At 56.2% G+C, this 16,636-nt stretch overlaps 2 protein-coding genes across 2 annotated transcripts; one reads left to right on the top strand and one right to left on the bottom strand.

The window, feature by feature from the left end:
• Positions 1–6: 6 nt before the first annotated feature.
• Positions 7–6,496, bottom strand: KCTD2 (potassium channel tetramerization domain containing 2). Its single transcript, XM_075584909.1, has 6 exons — positions 6,059–6,496; positions 4,700–4,808; positions 3,059–3,150; positions 1,715–1,810; positions 985–1,110; positions 7–902 (listed from the first exon to the last, which is right to left on the bottom strand). The coding sequence occupies exons 1-6, from the start codon at positions 6,335–6,337 to the stop codon at positions 873–875; spliced, it is 732 nt and encodes a 243-aa protein (XP_075441024.1). The 5' UTR covers positions 6,338–6,496; the 3' UTR covers positions 7–872.
• A 1,920-nt stretch (positions 6,497–8,416) lies between these two features.
• ATP5PD (ATP synthase peripheral stalk subunit d) lies at positions 8,417–14,551 on the top strand. Its single transcript, XM_075584913.1, has 6 exons — positions 8,417–8,558; positions 9,226–9,354; positions 9,820–9,916; positions 10,038–10,109; positions 10,787–10,849; positions 14,371–14,551. Exons 2-6 carry the CDS (start codon positions 9,233–9,235, stop codon positions 14,500–14,502), a joined length of 486 nt encoding a protein of 161 aa, XP_075441028.1. The 5' UTR covers positions 8,417–8,558; positions 9,226–9,232; the 3' UTR covers positions 14,503–14,551.
• The last annotated feature ends 2,085 nt before the right edge of the window (positions 14,552–16,636 follow it).

Raw genomic sequence — 16,636 nt, 5'->3', positions numbered from 1 at the left:
CTCCACACACCCACCCCACCCTCCACACACCCACCTCTGCCCACGTGAGATGTGGATGTCCCAGCAACGCTTGGGCCTGACGAACGATGCAGAAGACAGGTGCCCCAAACAGAGGACTACACCAACACAACTGGAACACAACACCCCACTTCTGGGGCAGAGCTCAGGGAAGCATGCAGAGACACCGCGGGGGGTGCCCTGTGGCCCAACAACGGGAACGGCCAATCATGCCACACTGGCTCAGGACACCCCAAGGGACCACTGAGCCAACCCGGGAGCCACGGAGACAGGATGGCAAACAGATCATCGCACACTAAACCGCACGTGGGACGGGAAACAGACGTTTGGCAACTGTCAGAAAGGAAGATAGTCCACGAGGGGCCACGTTAAAGATAAAAAGTCTCTGCTCCTTCGGCCGTGGGCCCGAGCCCACGTCTTCACGCCTCTTCGGGGAGAAGAGCTGCTCGCCCCTCGGAACGCAGGCAGGACAGAGAAGACATCACAAGCAGTGAAACATATGGAGCACCACAGGGGGGAGAGGGGGGGGGGTGCTGCAGCCCCCTCATAACCTCACCCCCCCCAAATCTGACATCATTCCAACACAACCCAACAACACACAGCAGGGGCACAGTCCGGGAGGAGTAACACACAGCAGGGGCACAGTGCGGGAGGAGTAACACACTGGGCACCGCTGACACGTGCGCCCGCTTTACTACGCACACACATTGCCTCCCCTCAGCCCGGGGGGCGGTAAGTCTTGCAGAGGGAGAATAGGATAACCAGACACAGCGGATGGGAGCTCCGCGGGCAGCCAGGGCTTTTAGTTACAGTCCAGGAGAAGCTCAGGGTTTTGGCTCTCGCTCCATCCATCCTCACATCCGGGACCCTCGTTCCTGGAGAATCTAAAAGCAGAGAGTCCGTGAGACCCGGGCGGGTAGACTGCCAACCCCCCTCCCCCACACACCTCGACACCGCCATCCTCACCTTGGCCTTCTCGCTGGGTTCGATGACCAGGCCGTTCGTGGAGTTGTTGAGCTCCCGGGACACCACGCACAAGAACTCTGCCTGGTCTTCATTCCCGTAGTTATAGGACGAGCCGATGCTGATCAGCTAAGGGGAGAGGGAGGGTCGGTGTTACTATGAAGGCCACCAAACGCAGAGAGACCGAGTATGGTCCTAATCTAGAGAAGCAGCGTGATGGAGGGAATGTGGAGGTGTCACATCATCATCATCAAGTCTGCCTGTCACTTGCTGCCCCGGCGTCGCTACCTGCCCCGGCGTCAATCCCTGCCCCACTTCCCAGCCCCACTGCCGGCGTCGCTCCAAGCCCCGGCGTCGCTCCCAGCCCCACTGCCGGCATCGCTCCCTGCCCCACTTCCGGCGTCGCTCCCAGCCCCGGCGCCGTCCTCACTCAAACAGAAACATGCACAGGAAAAAAAAAAGGGTGGACTTCATGAACATTTGGGACAGGCGTAGGGTGTACATACGTGACACACACGGAGATCACATGACGCTCATGCAGATAGACACAGTGACGTGTCACCACAACATTAGGGCTCTTTCCCACAAATGAAGACTGCAGAGTGAGAGTCCACGGAGAGGTGGCAGCGGTATACGACACAAAGGGGACACATCTGTCACTTATTAGCACAGAAGTGACACTGTCAGGGTGAGATAAGGACGCCGAGTGGCCCTGCTTCGGTATCTCTGTCACCTGCTCGAACTTCCACCCGTCGGACATCGTGGACACCATCTGAGTGAGTTCCTCCTCCTGACACTGCAGCACTCGGTACACGTGCTTGATGGGACCCTGTGGGGGGGAAAGAGTGGGGACACTCAGCACGCGGTGATGGCAATGTCACCAAACCGCACACTGACACTCTATGTGATCCCCACCTGTGCTGAAGCAGGGATATCCCTAATACCTGGCCTGTTGGTGGCCCTTGGGAACTGAAGTTGGTCACCCCTGCTTTAGGCCATGATGACGTCACCAACACAACACAGGAAGTGGCAGTGGGACACACACGGAGCAGTATACCAAAGCCACTGATAGACAGTCACACCCGGGGGGGGGGGGGGGGCGGGGGGTGTCGTGAACATGCTGGGAGGGGGCGCCGTGCACACACCAGTCACACGTACACTGGCATGTCACACGGTGGGCGGGGACACTGTACACACGCACGTCACACGGTGGGCGAGGGCATCGTACACAGGCACGTCACACGGTGGGCGGGGGCATCGTACGCAGGCACGTCACACGGTGGGCGGGGGCATCGTACACAGGCACGTCACACGGTGGGCGGGGGCATCGTACACAGGCACGTCACACGGTGGGCGGCGGCATCGTACACAGGCACGTCACACGGTGGGCGGGGGCATCGTACACACGCACGTCACACGGTGGGCGGGGGCATCGTACACACGCACGTCACACGGTGGGCGGGGGCATCGTACACAGGCACGTCACACGGTGGGCGGGGGCTTCGTACACAGGCACGTCACACGGTGGACGGGGGCATCGTACACAGGCACGTCACACGGTGGGCGGGGGCATCGTACACAGGCACGTCACACGGTGGGCGGGGGCATCGTACACAGGCACGTCACACGGTGAGCGGGGGCATCGTACACAGGCACGTCACACGGTGGGCGGGGGCATCGTACACACGCACGTCACACGGTGGGCGGGGGCATCGTACACACGCTCGTCACACGGTGGGCGGGGGCATCGTACACAGGCACGGCACACGGTGGGCGGGGGCATCGTACACAGGCACGTCCCACGGTGGGCGGGGGCATCGTACACAGGCACGTCCCACGGTGGGCGGGAGCATCGTACACACGCATGTCACACGGTGGGCGGGGACATCGTGCACACGCATGTCACACGGTGGGCGGGGGCATCGTGCACAGGCATGTCACACGGTGGGTGGGGGCATCGTGCACAGGCATGTCACACAGTGGGCAGGGGCATCGTGCACAGACATGTCACACGGTGGGCGGGGGCATCGTGCACAGACATGTCACACGGTGGGCGGGGGCACCGTGCACACATTACCTGCGACGTCCTGTTTTCATTGTCCCGAATCCGCTCCTTCACCAGGCGCACCAGCGACGCGATGTTATAAAACTCTGCTTCCTCCAGGACTCCTGCACAGGCGGGGGACACGCACACGCTGATCGCTGGGCACAGGCGGGGGACACGTGCACACACACGGTGATCGCTGGGCACAGGCGGGTGACACGCACACGGTGATCGCTGGGTACAGGCGGGCGACACGCACACGGTGATCGCTGGGCACAGGGGGGCGACACGCACACGGTGATCGCTGGGTACAGGCGGGCGACACGCACACGGTGATCGCTGGGCACAGGCGGGCGACACGCACACGTGATCGCTGGGCTGTCCCACGCCTAGCTGCCTCTTTCACAACGTATTTTGGAATCAAGTCTTTTTCAAAATGACTTTATGCCTCTTAATACTCTTCGATTTGCCACCTCTGGGGTAATTAGCGTTGGGAGTTTGTCCCCTTGATACAGGTTATAATGTTGAAATAAAGATATTTTAAAATGAAATTGGAGCTATAGCTTGAGCCCTATTTATAAGATTTTCCTGTGAGTTTTTTTTCTGGTTGTGGTCACGTCTGCTCATAGGATACGTGGCACACAGTCTGCTCATAGGATACGTGGCACACAGACCACCACATTCCCTGGAAGGGATCAGAATACCGGACAGACTTTCTGTACCCCCGGGACAGGCCACTGGAAGGAAGTACCCAGGAATTGGACCTCATTCCCTGAGTGTGATGTCCACGCCCTGGGCAGAAGAAGCATGGTCCTCAATAAATACATTATGTGTAATGTATTATAAGTTGGACCTGCAGGCTCCAGCAGAAGTGTGTTTTGTTTTTCAGACAGTAGTGGAATGGGTGTAAAGTTCTCTCACTGACTGCCCCACACCTCTGGAATGCCCTTCCCCTCAATGCCCGACCAGCACCCTCTCTATCCACCTTTAAGATCCATCTTAAAACACCTCTTTTAACGAAGCATATGAGTAGCTCCTTGTCTGATACTATACACCTCATACATCAACCTTGGACCCCTGCAGACACATTTACCTCCTACTGTACGTTCTTCCTACGCACCACTTAGATTGTAAGCTCTTCGGGGCAGGGTCTGCTTTTTCACAAAGTTACTTTTGTTTCAAGCGCTTATTCCCTTTACGTGTTATATCATTATGCCATGTATGTTACTACTGTGACCCGCCATGTACATGGATGGTGCTATATAAAGATTATACATACATCAAGTCAAGTGTACAGCACTTAATGTGTGGTTATTGTCTTTAGAAGTATCATTGTTCTGGCATAACCCACTGGTGTGTACTACCAAGGAGGAACTCACAGGAAATGGATGGGCACTGAATAAATGATTTCAAATATGTATTTCCTATGTTGCTTTTCTCCCAATGGGACGCAAAGCCCATCACGATTACAATGTAGCACGGGGTTCATGTTACAGACACAGTCCCTGACCCATAGAACTTACAATCATTGTCTGGAACATGAGGCACGGAAGTGACTTGCTTAAAAGTCAATGTCATCACGAGCCCATTGGGTTACCCCCTTCAGCGCCCGCACCGTTTTTCCCTGTACACCCCTCGTGTGACCCCAAACTTGGTAACTGATCAGCTGCTTACCCTCTTCCGCCAGCTCCTTGTTTAGGATCAGCTTCCCGTGTCGGAGATAATTCAGGATAGGCCCAAAGTAGGTGGGATCCCGATCGATGAGATACGCTCCTGTCTCATCCTGAGAGGGGGAACACAAAATAATCTGGATGATGGATACACCTTGGGGCGGAGCAGATACCGGGCGAGCCAAGATGGAGACATGCGAGATTCCTCGGGGTTTGTAAGCGGCATCTTGTATGGACGGTTCCAGGGTGATATAGGATTTGTGCTCCGGGCGCATTACAATGCGGATTTACTTGCTACTGAGGTGAACATATGTTGGGGGTCAGTGACAGTTACAGGGGGCTGTCTGACGTCACTGTGCGAGGCTGGTACATATATAGGGTGCGGTCTGACTAAAGGTCCCAGGCTCTCCGTCAGTATATATATTCACATGTACTCAAAATAAGTTATGGGGAGAAGGAGGAGAAGAGGGAGACAGAGGAGACAGACCACAGAGAGAGACGTCAGAGGAGACATGTATAAAAAAAAAGTGACAAAGACCCTCCACCGTACCGTAATCCCATGTCAGTATACAGTCTATATAATCCCCCCTGTCAGTATACAGTTTATATAATCCCCCCTGTCAGTATACAGTCTATATAATCCACCCGTCACTATATAATCCCGACAGTATACAGTCTATATAATCCCGATAGTATAATGTTTTAGGCAGGTCTGCAACCCCGCCTTTCCCCATTATCACCCAGCATAAAGCACTTCCACTGCAGCAAGGGATTCTGGGAAATGACATGCAAATGGACACACAGTGTCACTTTTTGCCTCAATAACCATTTTTAACATGGTTCCCTATACACACACATAGAGAGAATACACACACACAGAGAGAATACACACACACACACATAGAGAGAATACACACACACACACACACACATAGAGAGAGAATACACACACACACACACATAGAGAGAATACACACACACACACATAGAGAGAATACACACACACACACACACACATAGAGAGAGAGAACACACACACACACATAGAGAGAATACACACACACATAGAGAGAATACACACACACACACATAGAGAGAGAGAATACACACACACACATAGAGAGAATACACACACACACACACACACACACACACACACACACACACACACAGAGAGAATACACACACACACACACACACACACATAGAGAGAGAGAATACACACACACACAGAGAGAATACACACACACACATAGAGAGAATACACACACACATAGAGAGAGAGAATACACACACACACACATAGAGAGAATACACTAACCCCCCCCCCCGTCAGTACAGATATATAATACATCGCTGCCACCTTGTCCGAGCCCAGCTCCGGCTCCTCTTGGCACAGCCGGTACAGGAAGGACTTGGGTTCGCGGCTCAGGGTCTGTTTCGTGCTCACGAAGCACGTGCCCCCCACATTGAGACGGACCCACTTCCCCCCGGCGCGGCCTGTGGGCTCCTGCGGGCCGGAAGTGCGCGGGGATCGGGGTGCGAGACAGGACAGGCCGGGGCTCGGAGGCCCGCTGCGGGGGCTCGGGATGCTCAGGCCGCCCGCGGGGGGCTCGGAGGCTTCCCGCTGCGGCTCGGCCATGTCGGTTCACACCGGGCAGCACCGGAGGAGCGGCGGAGCCATCACAAACACGGTGACACGGAGGTTGTAAGGCGTCACTTCCGGAAAATCAGCCTAGCTCGCCGGCCATGTTTTCTCGCCCAAATTCTTTCTACCATCTTACTACACCCAGCTGATCCGCCATTTTGCTACCCCCGTCTCCGCCTACAAGCCGCCTTCGTACACCCAGCCGATCCGCCATCTTACTACACCCAGCCGATCCGCTGATAAGCCGCCATCTTACTACACCCAACTCTTGGAACATGCAGAAATGATTGACATCCATCCTCCCAGCTCATAGAATTGTCTAAATACTCTTATATTAGGAGATCTGATGTTGTCATGGAAACTCTCATAAATAATAAAAGGTTGCCTCAGCCACTTGCAGACTGAACAGATTAGAACCAACGCTAACACCACCCTATCCCCTGTCACTAGTTTTAAATACCTGGGTTTATGGTTTGACTCCCACTTAACATTCGGGATGCACATTGATACCCTGACAACCAAGACCTATGCCAAACTAGGGGTACTTTACAGGAACAAATCCTCCCTAAGTCTCCTGGTCAGAAAGCGTATTGCACAGCAGATGCTAATGCCAATTATTGACTATGGAGACATAGTATATGGCTCGGCTCCTCAAACCCACTTTAGCAAACTTGACACCCTCTACAATTCAATTTGTCGTTTTGTTCTCCAATGCAACTACAACACACATCACTGCGAAATGCTCAAAGAACTAGATTGGTCAACACTAGAGTCTAGGCGCAAAGTTCACCTTTCCTGTCTTGCCTTTAAATTCTTCATGGGCAAGCTACCCAGCTACCTGAACAAGCTCCTCACCCCTACCACATGCAGCACTTATCACCTGAGATCAGACTCCAAAAGACTATTCATGGTCCCAAGGCTCAACAAAGTATCCGGACGTTCCTCCTTCTCCTTCCGTGCACCCCAAAACTGGAACAACCTACCAGAGACTCTCACATCCACCACCAGTTTAAGTTCTTTCAAATCTAAGGCTGTCTCACATTTTAACCTGGTCTGTAACTGTTTCATACGCTCATAATATATATTTTCTTTAACTGTGCATGCAATGTCTTGTATATAATGTATACCCTGTTCATTTATGTAACTGTACTTGTAACCATGTATTATTTGTTTTACTCTGTGCCCAGGACATACTTGAAAACGAGAGGTAACTCTCAATGTATTACTTCCTGGTAAAATATTTTATAAATAAATAAATAAATAATAACAGGTCTCCCTGGCTGCGTCCCCGCTGGCGCTGAGCGTGCTGTGTGCTCGGCGCATGCCGCTTTTACTTATTGACGAAAAAAGGAAGGAAAAAACGGAGCACTAAATCCAAAATTGGTTGAACCAAAATAAGATACAAGGATGCGTTCCCATAATAAAAATAGCTTATTTAATGAATGAGCAAAAAAACAACCACACCAACGCGTTTCGGACAAACAAAAGTCCTTTCTCAAGGTGAATAACCACTCACCCATATGGAGTGTTATTTATATAAAAATACTCACCCGCTTTTACTTATTGCAGTCTTTATGTGAAAGTCCCCACTCACACGGTGCGCGTGCGCTCACCCAAACTTGGCGCTTGAGCAGACAAAAAAAACTGACTTTGAAGCGGAGTACACATACATACATACATGTGATATACACGTTTACATACACCACATCACACGTGCCTCTCCTCCTCCAGGGATTATACCAAGCCTGCACAACTCCAGTCCCTCAAGGGCCGCTAACAGGACAGGTTTTCAGGATATCCCCACTTCAGCACATCTGGCTCGGTCAGAATGACTGAGCAACTAATTGAGACAGCTGCACTGTAGTAGGGATATCCTGAAAACCTGTCCTGTTGGCGGCCCTTGAGGGACTGGATTATACCATCTAGGGCTGCTGACAGGTGACGTCATCAGCAGCGGCCCAAGGTCATGACGCTAGGACAGCGCCGTTGTACGGATAACGTTGGGATGTGCCCCACGTGATGAGCGCGCGCCAATCACCGGCTCGGGCAGCCGGCAGCGCCGCGCGCAGCTACTCGGTTGCCTGGTTACAGAATCTGCCCTCCCCCCTCCCCTCTCCCTGGTTGGCCGGGTTAGCAGGCGGCGGAAGTGACGTAAATTCCGGCGGCCATTGCTGTGTTCCGGCAAGTGCGGCTGGAGGTCGGAGCCGTGAGAGCGGTAATAGTCATCACCCCCTCTCTGCTCCCGGTGTGGTCCAACAACCCCCCCCTCTCTGCTCCCGGTGTGATCCAACAACACCCCCCCCTCTGTTCCCGGTGTGATCCAACAACCCCCCCCCCTCTGCTCCGGTGTGATCCAACAACACCCCCCCTCTCTGCTCCCGGTGTGATCCAACAACCCCCCGCCTCTCTGCTCCCGGTGTGATCTAACCCTGCTCCCGGTGTGATCTAACCCTGCTCCCGGTGTGACGTCGCTTCACCCCTTCATGCTCCCGGTGTGATCTACCCCCCCCCCGTTCCCTGTATGACCTACCCCCCCCCGTTCCCAGTATGACCTACCCCCCCCCGTTCCCAGTATGACCTACCCCCCCCCCGTTCCCAGTATGACCTACCCCCCCCCCCCGTTCCCAGTATGACCTACCCCCCCCCCGTTCCCAGTATGACCTACCCCCCCCCCCCCGTTCCCAGTATGACGTCGCTGCTCCCGGTGTGATCTAACCTCCCTCCCCCCCTGCTCCCGATGTGATCTAACCTCACTCCCCCCCCTGCTCCCGATGTGACGTCTCTTCTCCACCCCCACCCCCCTGCTCCTGATGTGACGTCTCTTCTCCACCCCCACCCCCACCCCCCTGCTCCCGATGTGACGTCTCCTCCTCCTGGTGCAGATTGATCATGGCGGGACGCAAGGCTGCTTTCCGAGCTGTGGACTGGATGGCCTTCGCTGAGAGGGTCCCCCCAAACCAGAAAGCCATGTTCAACGTGCTGAAGACTCGCAGTGATGCTGTGGCTGCAAAGTGAGGGGGATCTGTGGGGGGTGGGGTCCTCAGGAAAGGAGGGGGTCCATGGGGCATGCGATCCTCAGGAAAGGAGGGGATCTGTGTGGGTTGTGGTCCTCAGGAAAGGAGGGGGTCTGTGGGGGATGGGGTCCTCAGGAAAGGAGGGGGTCTGTGGGGGATGGGGTCCTCAGGGAAGGCGGGGGTCTGCTGGGTAGGGGGTCTGCAAGACAGTCCGTGGAGAGGTGGTCTGCAGGACAATGGGGACCTGTGGGGGGAGGAGGGGGTTAGAGGGACAGGGTGGGCCCTGTGGGGGAGGTCTGTAGGACGGGGGCGGGGGCGATGTTCACAGGCACCTCTGGCCTGGGATAAACCCCTTGAGTGCTGGATGACCTTTCCATCACTGAAGGGATTAATATTGCTCGACACATTCCCCATCTGTGTCAGCCCTACTGTCGCGCCGGTGACCATGCTGTTCCCCTGCAGGTTGGCGTCTCTCCCAGCGAAGCCTCCGACCATCGACTGGGCGTATTACAGGTCAACCATTGCCAAAGCCGGCATGGTGGAAGAGTTTGAGAAGAAGGTGAGTTCCCGGCATTGGGAGCGCCCTGTGATCTCCGTATTCCAGCTGCCGCCTGCAGGACTCTGATAATGGCGTCTGGGTTACTGGGTTTGATCGCCCGCTCCTCTGTTTGTGGTTTCAGTTCAGCGCCGTCACCGTCCCAGAGCCCAAAGACACGCAGACGGAGAAGATCAACGCTCAGGAGCAGGAGTCTGTGAGTCCTCCTCACCTTTCTAACTGCCCCTGGGGCTCAGACCGCAGCTGACATCTGCCAGCTGTTCTGGATGTAATAACTGGTAGCAAGGAATCACATGGCTGACTGCCATGGTACAGAAGGCTGCTTTCCTAGAAGCACCTTAATTACACATCAGGCTGCCGCTCATCATTTTGAACAAATCTATTGTATCTGCCATCACAGTCTCCATGGGTAATGAATCCCACACTGTAACTGCCCTTACTGTAAAGAACCCTTTCCTTTGTTGCTGGTGAAATCTCCTTTCCTCCAACCTTAAGGGATGTCCTGAGTCCTTTTTGCTGCCCGTGGGATGAATAGTTAATAGGTAACTCTCAATGTATTACTTCCTGGTAAAATATTTTATAAATAAATAAAATAGTTCTTTTGAAAGCTCCTTGTATTGTCCCTGAATATATTTGTATATAGTTATCATATCTCCTCTAATGGACTTGTTTACACGCCATATCTACGAGTTACCATCTAATTCTTGGTGTGTAAGGCACAGGGGAATTAAGTGACTTGTGCAAGGTCTTTATGAGATGACTGGGGGTTTTGAGGTTCACCCACTTCAAAGGTAATGACGCTACCATCAGATGACTTCTCTGCCCTTTTGCCGCTCTCAAGCTGCCTGTCTGACCACTTGTGTTTGTGTTTAGAACAAAAACGCCGTGACCTACGCCCAGGAGTCTAATATCCGGGTGTCCCAGTACGAGAAAGAGGTGAGTGTGCCCTGAGAGAAGCGATGTGCGTGTGCTCGTTGCGATCTGATCATGTTCTCTGTGTGACCCCCCCCCCCCCCCCCCCCCCTTGTCTCATCTCTGACCTCACTTCTGGTCGCTCTGTGGGGTGGGTGACTTCCCGTGCCCCTGCTCTGACCTCTCACTTCCTGTCGCTCTGTGGGGTGGGTGACTTCCCGTGCCCCTGCTCTGACCTCTCACTTCCTGTCGCTCTGTGGGGTGGGTGACTTCCTGTGTCCCTGCTCTGACCTCTCACTTCCTGTCGCTCTGTGGGGTGGGTGACTTCCCGTGCCCCTGCTCAGACCTCACTTCCGGTCGCTCTGTGGGGTGGGTGACTTCCCGTGCCCCTGCTCTGACCTCTCACTTCCTGTCGCTCTGTGGGGTGGGTGACTTCCCGTGCCCCTGCTCTGACCTCTCACTTCCTGTCGCTCTGTGGGGTGGGTGACTTCCCGTGCCCCTGCTCTGACCTCTCACTTCCTGTCGCTCTGTGGGGTGGGTGACTTCCCGTGCCCCTGCTCTGACCTCTCACTTCCTGTCGCTCTGTGGGGTGGGTGACTTCCCGTGCCCCTGCTCTGACCTCTCACTTCCTGTCGCTCTGTGGGGTGGGTGACTTCCCGTGCCCCTGCTCTGACCTCACTTCCGGTCGCTCTGTGGGGTGGGTGACTTCCCGTGTCCCTGCTCTGACCTCTCACTTCCGGTCGCTCTGTGGGGTGGGTGACTTCCCGTGCCCCTGCTCTGACCTCTCACTTCCTGTCGCTCTGTGGGGTGGGTGACTTCCCGTGCCCCTGCTCTGACCTCTCACTTCCGGTCGCTCTGTGGGGTGGGTGACTTCCCGTGCCCCTGCTCTGACCTCTCACTTCCTGTCGCTCTGTGGGGTGGGTGACTTCCCGTGCCCCTGCTCTGACCTCTCACTTCCGGTCGCTCGGTGGGGTGGGTGACTTCCCGTGCCCCTGCTCTGACCTCTCACTTCCGGTCGCTCTGTGGGGTGGGTGACTTCCCGTGCCCCTGCTCTGACCTCTCACTTCCTGTCGCTCTGTGGGGTGGGTGACTTCCCGTGCCCCTGCTCTGACCTCTCACTTCCGGTTGCTCTGTGGGGTGGGTGACTTCCCGTGCCCCTGCTCTGACCTCTCACTTCCTGTCGCTCTGTGGGGTGGGTGACTTCCCGTGCCCCTGCTCTGACCTCTCACTTCCGGTTGCTCTGTGGGGTGGGTGACTTCCTGTGCCCCTGCTCTGACCTCACTTCCGGTCGCTCTGTGGGGTGGGTGACTTCCCGTGCCCCTGCTCTGACCTCTCACTTCCGGTTGCTCTGTGGGGTGGGTGACTTCCCGTGCCCCTGCTCTGACCTCTCACTTCCTGTCGCTCTGTGGGGTGGGTGACTTCCCGTGCCCCTGCTCTGACCTCTCACTTCCGGTTGCTCTGTGGGGTGGGTGACTTCCCGTGCCCCTGCTCTGACCTCTCACTTCCTGTCGCTCTGTGGGGTGGGTGACTTCCCGTGCCCCTGCTCTGACCTCTCACTTCCGGTTGCTCTGTGGGGTGGGTGACTTCCTGTGCCCCTGCTCTGACCTCACTTCCGGTCGCTCTGTGGGGTGGGTGACTTCCCGTGCCCCTGCTCTGACCTCACTTCCGGTCGCTCTGTGGGGTGGGTGACTTCCTGTGCCCCTGCTCTGACCTCTCACTTCCGGTTGCTCTGTGGGGTGGGTGACTTCCTGTGCCCCTACTCTGACCTCTCACTTCCTGTCGCTCTGTGGGGTGGGTGACTTCCCGTGCCCCTGCTCTGACCTCTCACTTCCGGTCGCTCGGTGGGGTGGGTGACTTCCCGTGCCCCTGCTCTGACCTCTCACTTCCGGTCGCTCTGTGGGGTGGGTGACTTCCCGTGCCCCTGCTCTGACCTCTCACTTCCTGTCGCTCTGTGGGGTGGGTGACTTCCCGTGCCCCTGCTCTGACCTCTCACTTCCGGTTGCTCTGTGGGGTGGGTGACTTCCCGTGCCCCTGCTCTGACCTCTCACTTCCTGTCGCTCTGTGGGATGGGTGACTTCCCGTGCCCCTGCTCTGACCTCTCACTTCCGGTTGCTCTGTGGGGTGGGTGACTTCCTGTGCCCCTGCTCTGACCTCACTTCCGGTCGCTCTGTGGGGTGGGTGACTTCCCGTGCCCCTGCTCTGACCTCTCACTTCCGGTTGCTCTGTGGGGTGGGTGACTTCCCGTGCCCCTGCTCTGACCTCTCACTTCCTGTCGCTCTGTGGGGTGGGTGACTTCCCGTGCCCCTGCTCTGACCTCTCACTTCCGGTTGCTCTGTGGGGTGGGTGACTTCCCGTGCCCCTGCTCTGACCTCTCACTTCCTGTCGCTCTGTGGGGTGGGTGACTTCCCGTGCCCCTGCTCTGACCTCTCACTTCCGGTTGCTCTGTGGGGTGGGTGACTTCCTGTGCCCCTGCTCTGACCTCACTTCCGGTCGCTCTGTGGGGTGGGTGACTTCCCGTGCCCCTGCTCTGACCTCACTTCCGGTCGCTCTGTGGGGTGGGTGACTTCCTGTGCCCCTGCTCTGACCTCTCACTTCCGGTCGCTCTGTGGGGTGGGTGACTTCCCGTGCCCCTGCTCTGACCTCTCACTTCCTGTCGCTCTGTGGGGTGGGTGACTTTTCGTGCCCCTGCTCTGACCTCTCACTTCCTGTTGCTCTGTGGGGTGGGTGACTTCCTGTGCCCCTGCTCTGACCTCTCACTTCCTGTCGCTCTGTGGGGTGGGTGACTTCCCGTGGCCCTGCTCTGACCTCTCACTTCCGGTCGCTCTGTGGGGTGGGTGACTTCCCGTGCCCCTGCTCTGACCTCTCACTTCCGGTCGCTCGGTGGGGTGGGTGACTTCCCGTGCCCCTGCTCTGACCTCTCACTTCCGGTCGCTCTGTGGGGTGGGTGACTTCCCGTGCCCCTGCTCTGACCTCTCACTTCCTGTCACTCTGTGGGGTGGGTGACTTCCCGTGCCCCTGCTCTGACCTCTCACTTCCGGTCGCTCTGTGGGGTGGGTGACTTCCCGTGCCCCTGCTCTGACCTCACTTCCGGTCGCTCTGTGGGGTGGGTGACTTCCTGTGCCCCTGCTCTGACCTCTCACTTCCGGTCGCTCCTGTGGGGTGGGTGACTTCCCGTGCCCCTGCTCTGACCTCTCACTTCCTGTCGCTCTGTGGGGTGGGTGACTTCCTGTGCCCCTGCTCTGACCTCTCACTTCCTGTCGCTCTGTGGGGTGGGTGACTTCCTGTGCCCCTGCTCTTACCTCTCACTTCCTGTCGCTCTGTGGGGTGGGTGACTTCCCGTGCCCCTGCTCTGACCTCTCACTTCCTGTCGCTCTGTGGGGTGGGTGACTTCCTGTGCCCCTGATCTGACCTCTCACTTCCTGTCGCTCTGTGGGGTGGGTGACTTCCCGTGCCCCTGCTCTGACCTCTCACTTCCTGTCGCTCTGTGGGGTGGGTGACTTCCTGTGCCCCTGATCTGACCTCTCACTTCCTGTCGCTCTTCTCAGCTGGAGAAGTTCAGGAACATGATCCCCTTCGACCAGATGACCTTCCAGGACTTGAACGACGCTTTCCCTGAGACCAAGCTGGACAAGGAGAAATATCCATACTGGCCGCACAAACCCATCGCCGACCTGTAAATACCCACGCCCCCTCCCAGGGGGTCAATAAAACCAAATATTCTATGTCCGCAGCTTCCTGTCTGTCCTTGTGGGAACCTGAGAGGTGGCTGCACAGGGGCGAGTGACGCTGCAGCCAGGTTCTCATAGAGCTACAGCACTATCTCCTTGTATTGTGGGAAATGGTCAGCCTGCAGGAGAATGGGGTCACGGGGGTCAGCCTGCAAGAGAATCGGGGGGGAGCGGCTAGGGTGGTGGGGTTGTCAACCTGCAGGAGGATAGGAGGGAGGGGGGGTTCAGCCTACAGGGGGAAAAAAGGTGGGTGGGGGGGGTGTCATTCTGCAGGAGAACAGGGTCATGGGGGGGTGTCAGTTGGCAGGAGAACGGGGTCATGTGGGGGTTTCGGCCTCCAAGAGAACGAGGTCACGGGGAGGTCAGCCTGCAGAAAAGCGGGGTCACAGGGAAGTCAGCCTGCAGAAATGCGGGGTCACAGGGAGGTCACCCTGCAGAAATGCGGTGTCATGGAGAGGTCAGCCTGCAGGAAAGCGGGGTCACAGGGAGGTTAGCCTGCAGAAATGCGGTGTCATGGGGAGGTCAGTGCATTAAAGAGGGGTCACATGGGGGGTCACCGTGCAGAAATGCAGTGTCATGGGGAGGTCAGCCTGCAGGAAAGCGGGGTCACATGGGGGGTCACCCTGCAGAAATGCAGTGTCATGGGGAGGTCAGCCTGCAGGAAAGCGGGGTCACATGGGGGGTCAGAAAAATCAGCGTTTGAAAGGTCGTGGGGTTTGTTTGCAATCATTTTATTTCAATTATTAGATCTCGATCGCCGTATTCTGAATATTTTTTTTTTTATTTTTTTTGCAACTATTGGATTTTTATGTGGTACAGAAATAAAGGGGGAGACGGCAATCGCACGGCGCTAGTGGCGCAATTCTCTGTGTCAGAATAAGATGCATTACAAGTATTTTAGGCAGTCACGTATTGGGGGAGGGGGGGGGTACAGAAAAAAAATCGGGTTAAATGAAAATTGGTGGGCGGAGCATAGGGCGGGCAGGTTTGGGGTACATCACATTCGTATCATTATAGTCCATGTGGTCAAAACTTCATATCGCCCAAATTATTCAGCATTATATACCATCGTGGTGGTGTTCCTGCATTTATGAACCCTCCGCATATCCCGATTTATTACGCTTGGCTTACATCGCGTGCCGGCACAGACCTAGATTCTATATCGATGTATAACTGTCGCGCTTCATAACTCCGGCGTCCGTCAATCAATCGCAGGATCCGACGTTGTGTCCTTCACGGATCCCAGGCTCTGCTAAACGTACACGTAGGGTCATTTAAGTAGGCTGTAATCGTCTCGTGGCGCCGGGTCTGCCATATTCGGGACTGGGCCTCTCCAGGCTGCTGGTTCTGTGGCTGCCAGTATATGGGAACGCAGTTTTTGCGCATGGTGACTCGGGTTCTGCGGCACTTTAACGGCAGGCCAGGGATGTAGGGTACTGTTTGTGTCTGTTTGTTTATAAGTGTGACAGTTTTTGCCCAGATATCTGTTACCGATGGGCATGCCCCCCCTGTATGTAGCGGAGACCCTCGTATTGACACAATTCTAACGTCAACTTATACATAAGGGGAAAGAGGTGAGGTCAAGGTTAAAGCCTTCCTAAAATGGCAACCGTTAAGAATCACACTGCACCCTCTCTCCCCCCGCGAGAAACCTCGCGCCCTCTCTCCACCCCGTGAGAAACCTCACACCCTCTTCCCCGTGAGAAACCTCGCGCCCTCTCTCCCCCCCGTGAGAAACCTCGCGCCCTCTCTCCCCCCGTGAGAAACCTCGCGCCCTCTCTCCCCCCCGTGAGAAACTTCGCGCCCTCTCTCCCCCCCGTGAGAACCCTCGCGCCCTCTCTCCCCCCCGCGAGAACCCTCGCGCCCTCTCTCCCCCCCGCGAGAACCCTCGCGCCCTCTCCCCCCCGCGAGAACCCTCGCGCCCTCTCTCCCCCCCACGAGAAACCTCGCGCCCTCTTTCCCCCCCCCCCGCGAGAAACCTCGCTCCCTCTCTCCCCCCCATGAGAAACCTCGCTCCCTCTCTCCCCCCCCGTGAGAAACCTCGCTCCCTCTCTCCCCCCCGTGAGAAACCTCGCGCCCTCTC

Source organism: Ascaphus truei, unplaced genomic scaffold, assembly GCF_040206685.1.
Source record: "Ascaphus truei isolate aAscTru1 unplaced genomic scaffold, aAscTru1.hap1 HAP1_SCAFFOLD_805, whole genome shotgun sequence".
Lineage (NCBI taxonomy): Eukaryota > Metazoa > Chordata > Amphibia > Anura > Ascaphidae > Ascaphus > Ascaphus truei.
This window is presented reverse-complemented; position numbering and strand designations above follow the sequence as displayed.

Bases quoted from the DNA above. Each gene is read 5' to 3' on its own strand.
- KCTD2 (XM_075584909.1), bottom strand. From the start codon at position 6,337: ATGGCCGAGCCGCAGCGGGAAGCCTCCGAGCCCCCCGCGGGCGGCCTG. The intron at 1,811-3,058 runs GTAATGTGTGCA...TCCCCCCCACAG, and splicing joins ATGAAAACAGGACGTCGCAG to GGTCCCATCAAGCACGTGTA. The intron at 903-984 runs GTGAGGATGGCG...CTCTGCTTTTAG, and splicing joins AACCCAGCGAGAAGGCCAAG to ATTCTCCAGGAACGAGGGTC.
- ATP5PD (XM_075584913.1), top strand. From the start codon at position 9,233: ATGGCGGGACGCAAGGCTGCTTTCCGAGCTGTGGACTGGATGGCCTTC. The intron at 9,917-10,037 runs GTGAGTTCCCGG...TTGTGGTTTCAG, and splicing joins TGGAAGAGTTTGAGAAGAAG to TTCAGCGCCGTCACCGTCCC. The intron at 10,110-10,786 runs GTGAGTCCTCCT...GTTTGTGTTTAG, and splicing joins ACGCTCAGGAGCAGGAGTCT to AACAAAAACGCCGTGACCTA.